The sequence below is a fragment of the Anas acuta genome, chromosome 23 (genome assembly GCF_963932015.1).
Source record: "Anas acuta chromosome 23, bAnaAcu1.1, whole genome shotgun sequence".
NCBI classification, from domain to species: Eukaryota; Metazoa; Chordata; class Aves; order Anseriformes; family Anatidae; genus Anas; species Anas acuta.
In genome coordinates this window covers 6,203,629-6,219,501 of record NC_089001.1, presented here as the reverse complement: position 1 = coordinate 6,219,501, position 15,873 = coordinate 6,203,629, and the positions used below count along the sequence as shown (strand labels likewise).

Below are 15,873 nucleotides of genomic sequence, written 5' to 3'. Positions count from 1 at the left end.
CTGAAAATCACCATGTTGCAGAAACATTAGCCTCCTTAATAAACGTAAATACAATACCAGCATTGTGGAGAGCTGAACCCAAGAGAGCTCTGACTGGCTGTACTTATTAGTATCATTTCAATATCAAATACCCATTAACCAATTCATTATACTCAATACACTGGGACCATCTACACGAGATGTACAGTTACCACATGAATTAATTTCAACCTCAAAACAAAGGGATGTAAGAGGACAACATGTTGCCTTAATGCTTTGCAAGAAATATGTCTTACCGCCAGCCTTACTGTAAAGCCCCGATCTAACCTGCTGGAAACAAAAAGTTTGCTACTCAGTCTATCCTAAAATGCCATTTCCATTTTCTTCTGATGCACTTGGGAAATCCAGGAAAACAAAAGTCCAGATCCAATTTATTGAAACAACATAGAAGAAACGTCTGCTATCGAGTACCTCTACAAAATCAGCGATCAAATTGTTTAAATGCATACAATCTACCAGAGAGGCATCTCAATTCCTTAGTTTCACTTGAACACTTCAATTTTACCTAATGTTAGTTCTGAAAATCTGTAGCGACGTTGTCATGACAATGCCAACACAACACAGTTGTTTTCTGCTATCACTACGCAAGTGGGCAGACATTAGGGTCATTTACGTTGCCATAAAACTACAGCATGTAACCACATTTCTTTTCTCTCTTATTCGAGCAAGTTCTTTCCTCCGGATCATCGTCAAAGAGGGTTTGGCACACTCTTTGGATATAGCATTCTGAGGCCCAAATTTAAAGCCTGGGAAAAAAAGCACACTTTACATTTAAAAAATCACCAGTCAGGAAAAAAAGAAGCTGACTTATGACACAGACTCACAGCCACTGATACTACAGAGCATCCACATGGCAAGACCCAGACCTGTTAAGCAGTACTCTTAAGATTTGGACTCACCAACCTGAACAAAATCACTTGCAGAAAATCTGTTTGTGAGTCACGCATTGGCTTTTTCAGCCACCAGATATTAAAATAATCACAAAATCTTAATAATAAACTATTTCAGCTACATCTACCTTCTGTAAGCAAAGCTAGGGTGTTAGCAAATAGTTACTGCTATCACATACAGTGTTAGACTTGGTTAGGACACCGAGAGACTAATTGTACTTAACGGGCTCTACCTGAGCTCAGCTGGGACTGGTTCAGAGCCTCTGTAACACATGCAGAACCTGGCTTTACACTATCCATCTCCAAATCTGCACATAATTAACGTCGCGTGGGAAGGGGGCAGAGGGACAGACAGAAGGCAAGAGAAAGGACAAAGTTAAATTAAAGTATCTCCTGGAACAAACTGCAGGAGACTAACAGTTTGATTTGTAGAGACAGCAGTTAGAGAAACAGTGCTACAGAAACGCAGACTTCAGTGTCGTGCGTTCTAAGGTGTTGCTTTTCTGGCATGTTCTAGACCTGAAGTACTCCTAACTAGCAATGGCTCTGTGCAAAAGTGAAGTGATATGCCAAGGATGAACAGCAAAAAAACATGAGGTGAGCTGAAATAAGCTGACCGAGCACCCAAATTCCAAGGAAACTTGAGCTGCTGAGGATGCAGGTGGGCCCTACTGGTACCCGAGCATCTGGCTTAAGGCTGGCTCAGGTCTGAGCACAGCAGATGCAGTCTAATTCTCAATTCCAGTGCTAACGAACACACAGTATGTAAACACATCACTGCAAACACTTTTCACTTTAAAAAAAGTTTTGAAAAATTCTGTAAAATAGATCCCAATCTAGTTTGGCAAATGCTTGTTGAAGAATCACAGATGTTTAAACTTAGCCACAACTTGCACAATAGTGGGCTTTGCTAGGGCTGGGAGACTGCCGATTTTGAGCTCATTTTCAGAGGCACTCTGTCCCAGTTTCAAAACCATACTTTGCCCCAAGCCTCCCTATTTAGATCTCAGTTTGTTTTATATGGGGAAGCCAAGGGCCAAAAAAGAACCTCAGGGTCTAAAAACTGCTTCCTGAACACAGAAAGTAACTTCCCCCAACACCAGCAGAGCCTGAACAGGACCCAGAAGCTTTCATACTTAAAAAAAAATAATACATCAAGTATCTTCCTAAATTGCTAGTAACAGAAGACATGTAACCATGATCTTTGGAACACAGAAACATCGTAAACAAGAGCTGCCAGTGCAGACCACAGAGCAGAACTTCTGCACAGGGGGAAGTGGCACACCATCTCTGGTGGCACTTTGTGCAGAGCGATAGTCAAGTCTCTAATCTCTGTTGCAATTCCATGACTCACAAAGGGACACGGCTGTCAAAGGAAATTAATTTCACATGAAAAACAAGCAGAACCACTAACAAGCCCTATAGCTTTGAGTAGAAGTATTATAGCTGTTCTAGTGGTGAACTCCTCCTTCTCACAAACAGCTTAAAAAAGGGTGGCTGAATGCTAACCTTTCAGGTTGAGTAAGCTGAAATGCGGCTGTTCTTTGTTTTCAAGATAAAAAGGGGGAAAAAAAAGCCACCAAAAACAACAACAACAAAAAACACCCTACTTTTATTATCTGAAGTTAACTATTACTGAACCCTAGTGGGAATGGCATCTCTGAAGGACCCATACGTTCAAGGAGCTGCACCAGTCCCTAATGCGTGTTTGAAGGGAACTCCTCAGTCCTTACCAGTGCCCACTATTCTAACCTCCCAAACTTTTTGGCAGGCTATACACCACTGGATATAGTTAATCCAAGCAATTTTGCCCTCAATCTTAAAAACACTACCCCAGATTAAATACCCCCAGCTCTTGTTGGTTGGCATAGTTGCAGTGGAAGAAGCCACACACAGGCTCCGTGACCCCATCTGAAACACAAACCCTGCTCTCCCTTTCCTCTTTGAAGTCTCCTCCTTTCTGTTTGGAGAGCATCTGATGATCTGGGCTCATGTTCTGCAAGGTGCTTGGGATGTGAAGTCTGCACCCCAGAAACACGGTGCTTGCTGTCAAAGCACACTCCTCTCTGGAGGAGCCAGTTTCCATGGCACGGGGCTATCACAGCTCCTCCTCGGGGCCAACAGGCTGCAGGTGTGCACGGGCGTGGGGCAAGTATGTGTACATCTATCCACGTACACACATATTCCATATTTATATAAAAATATATACACAATATTTGCATAGCCAATATTAAGACTGATATATGAAATCCAAACAACATCCCTTTGGGAGCTGATATGTGTAAATGAGAGCTTTATCATAAAACATATTAAGTCTACGGAAACAGCTTTCAAATTTACTGGCAATAGGCTATTGTTATGAGGTTTAGCTTAGCACTAGCTGGACCTAAATACAAGACCACAGCAGCATGAAGCACGACGCTCTGCCTAAGCAAGCCACCTCCACCTGACTCCCAGTTTTACTTGGGCCATGCTGAAATACCACATATAAACGGCATTTTGTCATCTTTTAGGAAGAAAAAAAAAAAAAGAATTTCTGCTTCTGAATATTTTCAAGTTGTAATGTACTTTCAGACCCGTGTCAAAAATGGGTGATGGAGAGAAATTAAACTTCTCTTTCTTTCAAATCGGCATTCTCACTTGGTTGCCCAGCACTTTAGAGGGCAATTTCTTGCAGTTATGGTATTATTGACTCAGAATGATTCTATCAGCTCTCATAGAAAAAAGTTAGAATTGTTTTGTTTTTTTTTTGTTTCCCTGCTGTATTATGTTTTATGTCCAAAGAGCTTTTACAAAGGCACAACGTTAGACTAAAGTTTTGGTTTTGGATCCCTGAATATCCTTCAAAGCAACAGTGCTACTGAATGGCAGGTACAGAAGGAAAAAAGAGAGAGAGACAGAGAGAAAGAAGAAACAAGGAATAAATGAAAACGTACAAGGGGGGAAGTAGCTCCAGGACGCTGGACGGGCTCCGTGGGCAGGGGAGACTGGGAAGGTATAATTAAAAAAAGAAAAAACAAACAAAACAGTTGGTTAAAACATGCACCCATTCCAAATGGGTTAATTTCACACAAAGCTCAGCTAGGCTGTACACAGTGCAACACATAACCAACGACTCAATCCTGCATGTTGTTGGTGCTTTATTCCTTGAACACTTCGGAAATACATTAGGATCCAAGAATTCCCCACCCGGTGTGTCCCAGCTCAAAAAAAAAAAAAAAAAAAAAAGGCATTTAGTATGTTTGAACTTTTAGCATAAGGCCCAACCCTCCTCAGCAACAGAGAACCGCAGGATTTGTTTGCATTACTCCCAATGCCTGTTAAGCATGTGTCTACAGTTAAGCCTATGGGTAAGTACTTTGTTGAGTCAGGAAGATGCAGTATGTCTTTCTATAAATGGACAATGCCAACCTCTTAAAAACAAACAAACAACAACAAAAAAAAACCCTCCCAAATTTGTAAATTTACATTTTGTGAAAATGGGTTCCTAGCACATTCGGCTTTCCTTCATTTCTAGTGGTGCTAAAGCAGACAGCTGCTTTATCTTACATTTTATTTTGCACAAAAAGGAAAACAAAATTGTCTAAGATATATATTTTCCTCTTGACAAAAGGTTTTCTCCCTGAAAATCACCAATTGCAGACACAGCAGAGACTTTGTTCTTAATGCCTCAGCCCCAAGTGTTAGCTTTTTGTTTGGATGAAATTAAGAAAACACAAACTCCAGAAATGACTTCTCCACAGATTAGACCAGTTCTAACCTGGGGTTTAAGCAACTTGGCATTGTCCTGCTTAAAGCAGCAGCTTCTTCCCAAAGAAGCAGCTTTTACACTCACATCGATGGCCTCCATACCCAAATCTTTGTCCCCCCACTTGACAGGAGCTGAGAGAATGTGATTTCTTGAAGGAGGGGCCCTTAGGCCTGTCAATACTGAAGGCACATCTTTTGTCTTCTCTATCAAGAACTCCTGGCTGCCCCGAGCGTGTTAGCACATCTGCTCCCACACTGAAAACCGTACCTGCCTTGGCTCAGTGAAAGTCTCATTTAATTTAGCTTTGCTGAAACAGTTGCATGCTAAGTGCCAAAAAACTGGTTTGTTTACTTAAGATTAACGAGAATGGTACTAATTACATACATTGTATCTTTCCATATTTTCCTTATAAAAGCACTAATTAAGACATTATGCACTCAGTGTCAAACAACTGCTCAGCCCAGGCATCTGTGGGATGTAAATGCTATTTGCACTTTATCCTTCCTGATTTAAAAAGCAAATCAAACCCAACCAACAACAAAAAAAACACAAAACCACACCATCTTCTTCATCCAGGGATTAGCAACTAGCCTGTTTCAAACCAGGCATTACCTCGTTAAGAGTCTGTTATGATTGTAATAGCTCTAACATAATCAATGTAACTCAATTTGCATTTTTTTCCTGTGAAAATTAATTCATTCTGTACCATTCTGCATTCAGGACTGTACCAGAGTCTTCAGGAGGTCAGAACAGATAGCCACATGGGTCCTTGGAGAGTCTGTTGCCTGATCCAGACCTAAATTTTAATCCTTCTGAAGTTCAGTGGATCGTACTTGAGTGTTGCCCCAGATTAATCTGTTATTTTTGTTTAAAATGTATTTATTTATAATAGCTTGTAATACTAACAAGTACCCTGTAATGTATCCTGGGTTTCATGCAAGATTACATTTACCCGTTAAATCTAAATTGCATGAATGGATGAGACAAGAATTTGAAAAACCCCTCCATAGATTTGGGCTGAGCTGCTGAACCCACTCATTCTTTTGTCCCGAGCAAGACTGAGGAATGGGTGAGAAAGACCCCTGAAGTTTTGAAAATGTTCATTTGGAAAAAAAAGAAAGCATTACCTTCCTATACCCCATTTCTTCACCCAGGTTCACTGTCACACTGTAAATTGCATCTGTGTTCTTTGTTTCCCCACTGACACGAGATGCTCCCAAAACCTTCAGACCAATCACCACGCCAAGGCACAGGGCAGTGAAGATTTGGTACGCAGCAAGAACTACTTGTTAGCAGTAGACACGAAACAAATAGCATGCATGAGGTGAAGCATGGTATGTGATTTTAAATACTGTTAAACTACAAATATCCAGAATCATGAGAATGGATGGAAACAGATAGCTGAGACATGCTGCCTGTGACTTAATTACACCAAAGCGATGAGCAGGGACTGTACGAGCACACACACATAAACACTGATTCCAGAAAAGACCAACCAGAGATGGAAGAAGTGGATGAGAAGAGTAAACACAGCCACAGTCTATGGGCAATTCCCAAACGTTCACTTACAAGGAAAAAAAACACAACAGCTATTCACTTTTTTTCTTCTAAGCACTGCAATGAATATTTAAAAGCTTAACTTCTCACCAACTATCTGAAATTCAAATGCAACCTTTCATCCCATCTCTTTAAAAATCTTAATAAATACAAGCTGATTCAATCTATTGCAGTACTGAAATTTGGCTAACTTGTCACCAAATGATATTAACTGCAACATATTAGATATCAACTCAGTATAATAGTTTAGGACAAGAAGTAAACCTTAGAATCCTGTATGCGAATAAGAAGTCAGGAAGAATTCAGACAGGAGAAGTCAAGTACTCAAGAAAACAGATTTGTTGAGCCCGCTTCCCTTCCCGGACCTTTATGGTGTTTTTTACACACATTGAAACAAGCAGGATATTGGTTTACACCTCACCTGAAAGAAAGGGGGCACAGGCTTAGCACAATCCTGAAGGGAAATCATCACTCAACAGGTAACCTCCTGAGCACTCCATCTTCTCCTCATATGGCTTTCTCACGTGTCCAAAGTTTGAAAAACTCCAAACCACTTTCTTAAGCAATAATGAAACCTACCTTAATTGTATGTATCTATATATCTATATAGGTATCTGCGAGTATACCTACCCTTGCAGCATTCTGGGAGATAATTTTGACAATCCAAACTTCATTGTCAAATGAATTTCAGAGGTGATCGAGGCAAAACCAATATTCTTTCTTACTACCTTGAATTTTCAAAATTGAATAAAATGGACAGCTTTCCCCCGTGGTCCATTTTCCTTCTCTTTATCTCAGGCACTGGCTGCATTATCACTGCTGTGAGCCTTCTACTTCCACAGTCAATGAAAATGTTGTTTCTAAAAGCAGAGTTTGAACTCAGCTCCGCTCCCACTGCCAGCCTTTCATTTCCATTTGAGCTTCAGTCATTATTTGTACTGTATTTAAGGCTGTTGCAATATTTTATGGTTCTATTAAAATGTTGTCCTCATCACTTCAGCAAATCAAAACCTCTAATTATAAATACTAATAAAAACAGAGGGCAGGAAGTTCTTCGCTTTCCATCTGCTTTTCATTAGGTTACTCAATGCAGCCAAATCTATGGACAATTAAACAACACAACCAGTTCTACGTTTGTGAATTCCTTCATGGCAAAGAGCTTTACGCTGCAGATACACAATGTCCTAGATGCTCTACACACCACATTTTGATTAAATAAAATAAAGCTTGCATGTTGATAAGTATGTGTTATCCATGCCAAATCTAAAACTTCACATTAATTCTCTGACAATATTGAATAAGGACAAAATCTCCAAGAGGTTCCTTAAAGGAAAGTCTCTATTCCTTGGAAAAAGCCAATCTAATGTTTAAAATATAGCTACCGGGGGAAATTAGTTTATGTAGTTAGTTTACAGGGAAATACCCCACATGTGTCAGCAACAGGTCAAAATGCATTAAATGCACAGAATATGGGTGAGCAAAAAGCAAGTTCTTCTGCATGACCCCAGCAGTGCAATTCCTGGCAAGGCTTTGAATGAACTGCTTGGAAGAATCCAATTTCACATTTTGCAGCACGTGCTTCTTAAGCTGCTCCGAGTGCTCCAGCAACTCATTTCTGCTCCATGCCACCTGCCTGAGCTGTATTAACAAGGCAAGGCAGCTTGGGCGCCTGTGTAGTAACCCAGACCAGGAAACTGGAACTCCTTTCTCGCCCTTTATCTTTTCACCCCTCCTGTATTTCACACATCATTTTTTTTCCTCCAGGCAGATGAGTGCCTCGAGTTCTCCACCATAGCATTTGACATGCCTTAACCATGGGAGTCTCCTCCTAGTCCTTTCAGCTGCCTCCATGCCCCAACTTCTGTACCAACCAAGGAAATCTCCGGACATCGGCCTCCAGCATGCAAGTGCTGTAACCTCCAAAGGTGGAAAAAATAGAAGCAGAATGCCGCAGTGAAATGGTATAAATTCTGTGTGCACAGGAAGGGCAGGGAAGGATTACACAAACAGCTGCAACTGTTGTAGCAGTCCTTGCATCTGAGCCCTTATTAGTGTTCTTCTAGAGCAGTCTTTTGCCTTTAATTGTTCGCCTGGAACAACTATCAGGGAAGGTCAACAGGGACAGCCTCATGACTTGGCAATATCTTTCAACACATTAGTTTTAATAGGACTTGGGCTTTTGGTATCAACTTTATAACAAACATTTCCCAGGACTGAAAGGGGAAATCCACCCCCTAGTGTGTTGTTGAAGACAAATAGAATCTATTAATCTATGCTGCTTCATTATCTCTCATTAAAGCATAGCAAGAAACTACTCACTAGCAGTTCGTGACATTTAATTGCCTGAGCCATATTTAATAGTAAACACTTGCTTATGATTGCATCTAGCAGCCCAGCCTGTATTTAGATTTAAAGTTCCCTTGTCTACATGCTTCAGCTGATAGAGTACAGAGCAGTGAGTGATCACGGTATTTAGAGATCAACTTCAAACAACAAAAGGCAGATACTGGATTTATGGAATGACCACCTGCTGCAGAGCTTTGAATTGCTCGTGATCTCTGTGACACTAATTCTAACAAATACATTTGCATGTTCCCAAGAATAACAAGGGCTAGAGATACCAATAGCTGCGAAAACTATTTCCCTGAATTGTCAGCTCTTTGAAGCACGCAGATTAATGCAGTACACTGATAGCTTAGGGTGTTTGTGACTTTTTACCACTAAAGCAAAAGTCCCAAGCCCTAACATAAGATCGATAAAATTAATTTCCCTTAGTAAAAATCAGACTTTGGAAATGCATCTTTTTGTTTTTGATGGATCAAATCAGTAATCTTGTAAAGATAAGGATCATCATTAAAACAGAGAAAACAGATGAAAAGAACACCAGTTAACCAGCTATCCAACTCAACTTGCCTGCTGCCTAGTGTTTTAAGAAAGATCAGCAAATTTAGATTGTTTCTCTTGATACACAAGATACACACATACGTATAAACATGAATGTATAAAAAATATGAAGAATAAAACAAAACCTTCAGTACCAGTAAATTCTATAGAGATCTTAGTTTTGCCAGCACATATACCTGAAATCATGTCCAATATATACTAGGATGACAACAGGATGAGATCCAAGATCTTATCTCCTGTTTTATTTTTCCTTTCATCAGCAGAGCCTGGCAGTAATTTGCCTGTATTTCATACAACACTGAACTGGCCAGAAGGGCTGTAGGAAGTGGGCAGAGTTATATACCCAGCACAGAGGCAATTAGGATTCCAAGTTCTGCTATATCTGACTTTCTTCATCAATCCCCAAACAGAAAGCAGCTTGCAGTACCTAATTTATCTATTCCATCTAAGTCAGCAGAAACATTTTTTGGACCACCTGTGTGTTCGTTATAAAAAACAAAACACTAATGTGAAACACTCTCTGGACACCATGAACTGGGATATTGCGTGGAATTGCTAGTTACAGATTACTGAAGGAATCTTAAATTCTTACATGCCTGAAATCTTTCAAATCATGCAGGAGATGAACATTGATACTGGCTACACCACTGATATACCATAGATGAAAGACATTTAACAGTGGCGAATATTCAGAGAGAGGTAATGTGTAGATGATCAACACATAGAAAATAACATGGTACACATAAAGGATGATCAACACATAGAGTATAACATAGTGTATAAAGGAGATATTAAACAAACATGGAACTTGAAAAAAAAAAACCCTCTGCATTTAATTTCACCACACCATAAAATCTAACAAACATACCTGGTTTTGGCACTGAATTGGTCACAGACTGAGGGACTTTGTCGTTAATTAGTTCAACACATTCGCTAGGGAAAAATCCAACCTATAGGAAGGAAAAAAAAGAAAGGCATACTATTGAATGCAGTGTTTTTAAGATTTGAACTGTTAAACCAGCAACCGCAAGCATATTTCAAGGAAAATGTTATGCCTGATGCTCCATAACATTATCCAACATAAAATGACCTGCATAAAAGTAGTAATTTTTCAAAATGTTGCAGCCAGAAAGTCTACAAACTGAGTGATTAGTTCTGTAAAATACAGTTCTGTTTCCTAAGCTTAGTGCACAGGACAGAGAGAGTCAACTTGCAACCATGTGCATGGAGCAGGGAGAGGACAAGTATGTTACACACGCCTGAATCTCAAAGATGGCCTGGAACTCGAGAAAGACTTTAGCTGGGTTTCCTGCACCTGGCTGCATGTGTATAACATGAAATTTAATGAAAAGAGCAAGATGCTTCAGCGCACAGCATCTCAATCATCTGTATTCATATCTCACCAATGCTCGATCATTTTTCACTGTCACAGTACTGTATTCACAAGCACTTTAACATTTTATTCCATTACAAACCTGAAATCAGATATGGGTGAATATATTTGCATATCTGCATGGTCCTATTACAGAAAAATGCATAATTTGGGAGAAGACACTTTGAATGCATAAAGTGCCTTACTGTATCCCGGCCTTGTTGTGTGCATCATCTGATGAGGTGGCTAATGACTGATAATCCTTAAGTATTCAAATTAAGTGTACTGAAAGAGCTTGTCAAAATTTTTTAATGTAGTTTTAGTTATAATGAATTCTCAGAACTGAGAACAGGTTTAATAACATACAGTAAAACGAGTAAAGTGAGTTCTTCATCCATAAATAAGAAAATGGTAATTTGACTAGAAATAAAGACAAGTATTTTCTGAAGAAACTGTGTGATATGGCAAAAAAAATCTCTAACTGGACCTTGAACTTCTGGTCTCACCCCTGCTTCTGAACACGGACAAGCCAGTGCAACCACCGCGCCTCAGTCTCCCTAGCAGCAAACGATGAGGGAGAGCAGTGCCCCAGATCCATGACGGAAAACTGATTGGAGAGAACAGCTGGCAGCCATCCTGCTACGGTATGATCTATCTGTGGATCTGCTCACCAAACTGAACAGAAAGGAGAATCCAGAAACAAACCCCAGAGGCTAGAATCTCCTTAGCAAATATCTGAAGATGCTTCAGAAGCAACAGCCCACCCTGGGCAAGCACACAGCAGCGCCACCCACAACATTTTGACAACCACTGACTGCAGCTTCTGCTCTGCCACCAGCATCGCTGGCAGTGACACCTCCGAGTGGTTCCCTTCAAACACTCACGTGCAGTGTTCCCACAGCGACCTGGCCAACACAGCTTCTTCTCCTGCACCACCTCTAGCTCAGAAATGCTGCGGGGCTGCCTGCATCAGCACCAGGGTTAAGGACTGGTGTGGGGAGGATCTTAATGGTTCGTGTAAGCTGGACACGCCTGCAGAAACTCACATGCCAATTAAAGGTCTCCAGATCTGGGGAGAAGTGACATTATTTCCCTTTCACTGTCTAAGGATTCAGGCGAAGACGTGACCCATGCATTAACCTCGTGCTGAGCCCTTGCACAGGCAGTTTCACACCTCGCAGCACCCCAACCTCCTCTCCACTTCACAGCACCTCCCTTCTCACTTGCCCCAGGTGAAAATCAAGCCAGACCAGCACCCTTGGCAACTTTTACCCTTGGTCCACATTTCCAGACCCTTTTCTCATAGACCCTACATTGGACATTTTCCATGCAAGAGATGCAGGAGACAATTTTTAAGTTAGGAAGAAAGCACACATCTGGTGAAAGTCTCAGTCCCATCACAAAAAATGATAGATCTGGGACACTCCATAGCTGCAGTGAATTAGTTTCTTGCATTCTCAGTGCTTTAAGAACTTTTTTTTTCAAATTGCCCACAAGTCTATGCCTGCGAAGAAACAAAGTATTTGGACACCAAGCTTCCGTTAATTGTAACAAAAAATGGTGGATCTAAACTCAACCCCAAATCCCATACTGTAATTAAAAGCTTATTTGCCTTTGATTCTTAATACAGTGTTTTTCCTTTTTCTCGATGCAATATACAATGCTAACCATGAATTTGGAAATGAAACAAGGTGCCAAATGGTTATGTCACTGCTTCTGGGTACCTCAAAACCTTTCCCAAATAAAACATGGCACCTGCTCTCAACATGTCAGTTTTGCCATGTTTAGAATGAATAATTGTAATGAACTGTTAAGGGAAAGGGAATTTTTACTTCATTAGTGTTTACAAACTCTCTGACGTTAACTTACTGGTAGCAGTTCTGTTGGCTTACATTTTTTGACATATTTATTCTGACTTTTCTTGCAAGATCCTCAGGAGATCATCTTCAGGGTCATAACCTATGACTTGTGCCTCATTCCCACCCACTTAAAAGACGCTGCTTTTCCTTCCACAGAAAGTTTTCCACGATTTTGTATAAATACATGAGTTTAGTCCAAGAGTTAATCTCAACAGATGTAGCAAGGCACTGTTAGTGCTTGAGCCAGGATTAAAGAATTTGGTAACATACAAAAATTAATAGCACAGATAATATACATTTAGATAAATACAAGGTCACCTGAAGGTTAAAAAATCACTACACACCTCAATGGAAGGAGGAGAGCACACACTACTATAACATACAAATATTCCTGCAACAGCTACTGTGTCTTTTTATCCCCACAGAGACTGCTGAAGCCTGGAGCATCTTCCAGTTTTATGGGAAAGTCAAAATAACAGTAAGCATTTTCTGTGGGAGGAGGGAATTCAAAGAAGTGAGAATGTATCAGTAACACAAATGGCAAATGAAACATTGCTTGAGACATTTGGATTGCTTTTTGGTCTTAACATCAGCTACAGTATGGCTTAAATTTCTTTCTTTTTTTGTTTTTTTCCCTCTTTTAGTTTTAAATTGTGACAGGCTAGCAAGACCTAACACCAAAACAACATCTTTTTATGGCTTATTTGGCTTTCATGAGCAGCATTTTCACTGTGCTGTTTTCCAGGAAACAATACTAGTGGCTGGGGCAGAAATAAAACAGATGCACCCTGCGCAGGTAGAGCAAGGAAGAATTTAATACCTACTTCGAATTTAATACCTACTAATAGCCTCCACCTCACACACACTGTGTTTGTTTCTCACTGCTGGATGGGAGCATGAGCACTCGTCTCCCATCTTGCTCTCTCTCTCTCTCCTTCTCTCCTCCATCATACCTTCCCCCTAGATCCCCTTTCTTACATTTAAGCCACACCAAAAAACAACCAACCAACCAAACAAAAAAACAACACATTAATAAACCCTTGGCTACAGAGGAGAATTAGAGTAAAATTTAGGAGAAGCCTTTGTGTTTAACATGATAAGGCCTACAATTTTCTTGAAAGAATCAACACCAAGATAAATCCGTGAACTAATGACCTACAGCAGTTATTCCTTTGCATCTCTACGTACCAAAGGCCTGCATTTCTTCGGGAACCTGCTTTATATCATGGAATGGAGAAATAATATATAACGTCCTACACGGAAATCCTTCCTGCGAATAAAAGGAATTAAAAGAGTTTTGTGGCCGAGGTATTCAGCTCTCCTTTACCAGACTTGAGGATGTTCCCCCTCCACTGGCACACCCCCACACCAGGTGAGGCCATCAAAGGCTGCCACCCTTCAGCATCCCCACCTGCCGGGGTGGCGGAGCTGGCAGGCAGCTCAACGCTGCAACCAAAGGTCACACACGCCCCAACAGTGAGGTGTGAGAAATCCCTGCTGCTCCTGATGAGAAGTGCATCCACTCCGGCCATGCTCGCTGGCTGGGGGTGCCAAGGGGGACGCCAGCTCCTGTCCGAGTGCCCCTTCAAACTCCTGCTGCGCGCCTCCAGGAATAGCGCAGTGGATGCATGCGGAGGAGGAAACGTTTTGTCGTGGCAAATCAGTTCAGGCATTGTTCTGCCCGATCTGTCGCTGCAGTTGGCATCCTTCTCTGAATGGCGGGGGCCATCTGGCTGGGAAGGGACGTCACTGGTGACACGGCCACCGGGCTCTCGCACGCCGCCTGTTCCGCAGGTGATATCATCCCCCAGCCAGATGGCTGCCGCTAGCACCGAGCTCCCAGACCAAAGCACGTGAGCCAGAAATCCAACTTTGCCTTTGCATGTCTTAATTTAAGGACTGGTCCTTCCAAAGTGACACTTGCCACAAAAATGTGCTCTGCTTTCCCAGGCGATTTTTACTAATTGGTACCCTATGTTCCCATCACGTACATGGTATTTATTATAAAATTATGCACAAGAAAAAAAAAGCTCTCGATTAACAGCCTCTCTCACTCCTGACCAGTCCAACACAAAAAGCGTCTCTTTTTGGAAAACCTATTCAGTCCTAAATCCCATGGTGAGGTCCAGCATGGAATATGCTTGGAAGGATGGGCCTGCAGTTTCACAACCAGTTCCAGCTCTTGCAAGAGGCTGATTCCAAAGAAGTCCAGCCCACCCCTAGTTGCACACACTTGTGCATTGCTTTGTGCCAACTCCAGCAGCTGTGCAGCTCGCTGTTGTGCAGCGGTGCAATTAATGAAGCCATTCCCAAAAGACAGAATTATTAAGAACATCAAAAGGCAGTTGTGCATCAGAAAAGGGCCTGTCCCTAGTGATTCAGCTGTCTGACACAGAGTTACTGATTTTAAAGACAAAGCATGAAGGAAGAGAAGAAGAGAACAAAGAAGGCTGGGAGGCTGTTAACGTGGAGGTGGCTGTAATTTAGGTAACAATCTTACACTGAAAGCAGTGACTCACTGAGGACATTTGAAAAGAAAAAAAAAAGCTTGAGGAAGAACATCTTAAAATCATTTTACTTTAACCAGAGAAAACGATAAGAAGCCTAACTGGTTGTTTTGTTCTGCCCAGGATTAAGCATTTTGCAATGCCACCATTAGGCCAGGTATTGGGAGAAAGCCGCCTGCAACTGCAACCCAGAACCCAAAGGATGAATTCCCGGGGGGTGGCTCTGGCTGACTTCCATAACGAACCAAAGCTGCCGTTCAAGTTGAACATACCTGCAACCCGTCAGGTTCGCTTTTCAGCAGACATCTGTGCACCTTTCTCTTGTTAATTGATACAACACAGACAAAAGCCTGTGTGTGCTTTAATAGATGGGGGCATGCAGAAACGGATGCACTTCTGCAGATACGTACACTGTCACAGCTGCTTTCAACACACAAAACCAGGTAAATGCTTTAAAGTCAAGAAATCATTCTTTTCTACAAGGTGTAACCTTGCTCTGCTCCTACCAAGACATGGCTTGCAATCCAAATCGTGGCCCATGTGGGAATGCCTTCCTCCATCCCTAGCAAGCCGCAACAACCCGACAAGTCTCATGAACAAATATTTGGTTTTCAAGAGCTCCTTTTTTTCTCCCCACCTATTCAGGGGATGGGGCTAAGGAAAACTCATCTGTAAACACTGTTCTGTACTGGTGCAGAGCAAGACAGTTTTTTCCACAAACAATTTACAGCTCCGTGAGTTATGAGACATTCCACATAGCTAGCAATCCATCACTCCAGGCTAATAACTTGGCACTAAGGACACATGGCATATTTTGTCAGACATGAACATTTGTCTGTGGTTTAAGCTTTTCAGGTGAAGATTAGGGATCTGGGAGGGATTAACCACACCAAACGAAGCAAGAAAAACTTGAGACTGGCCTTACAATATTCTGAGAGCAAGGGAGGTCTCACAGCCAGCCCCAGAGCTCCTGAAACGACCACTCACTGCCTGT

The 15,873-nt window shown here is 41.5% G+C and overlaps 1 protein-coding gene across 9 annotated transcripts in view; it reads right to left on the bottom strand.

Moving 5' to 3' along the window:
• ARHGAP32 (Rho GTPase activating protein 32) overlaps positions 1-15,873 on the bottom strand; it is a 261,037-nt gene that overhangs the window by 56,778 nt on the left and 188,386 nt on the right. For 7 of the 9 annotated variants that reach the window (XM_068659541.1, XM_068659546.1, XM_068659542.1 and 4 more), the window contains 2 exons: positions 10,010-10,091; positions 3,866-3,916 (listed from right to left, as the gene is read on the bottom strand). In XM_068659541.1, coding sequence (XP_068515642.1) covers positions 3,866-3,916; positions 10,010-10,091 — 133 coding nt within the window. The remainder of the gene's footprint in view (positions 1-3,865; positions 3,917-10,009; positions 10,092-15,873) is intronic. The other 2 variants (XM_068659547.1, XM_068659548.1) reach the window with 1 other exon arrangement.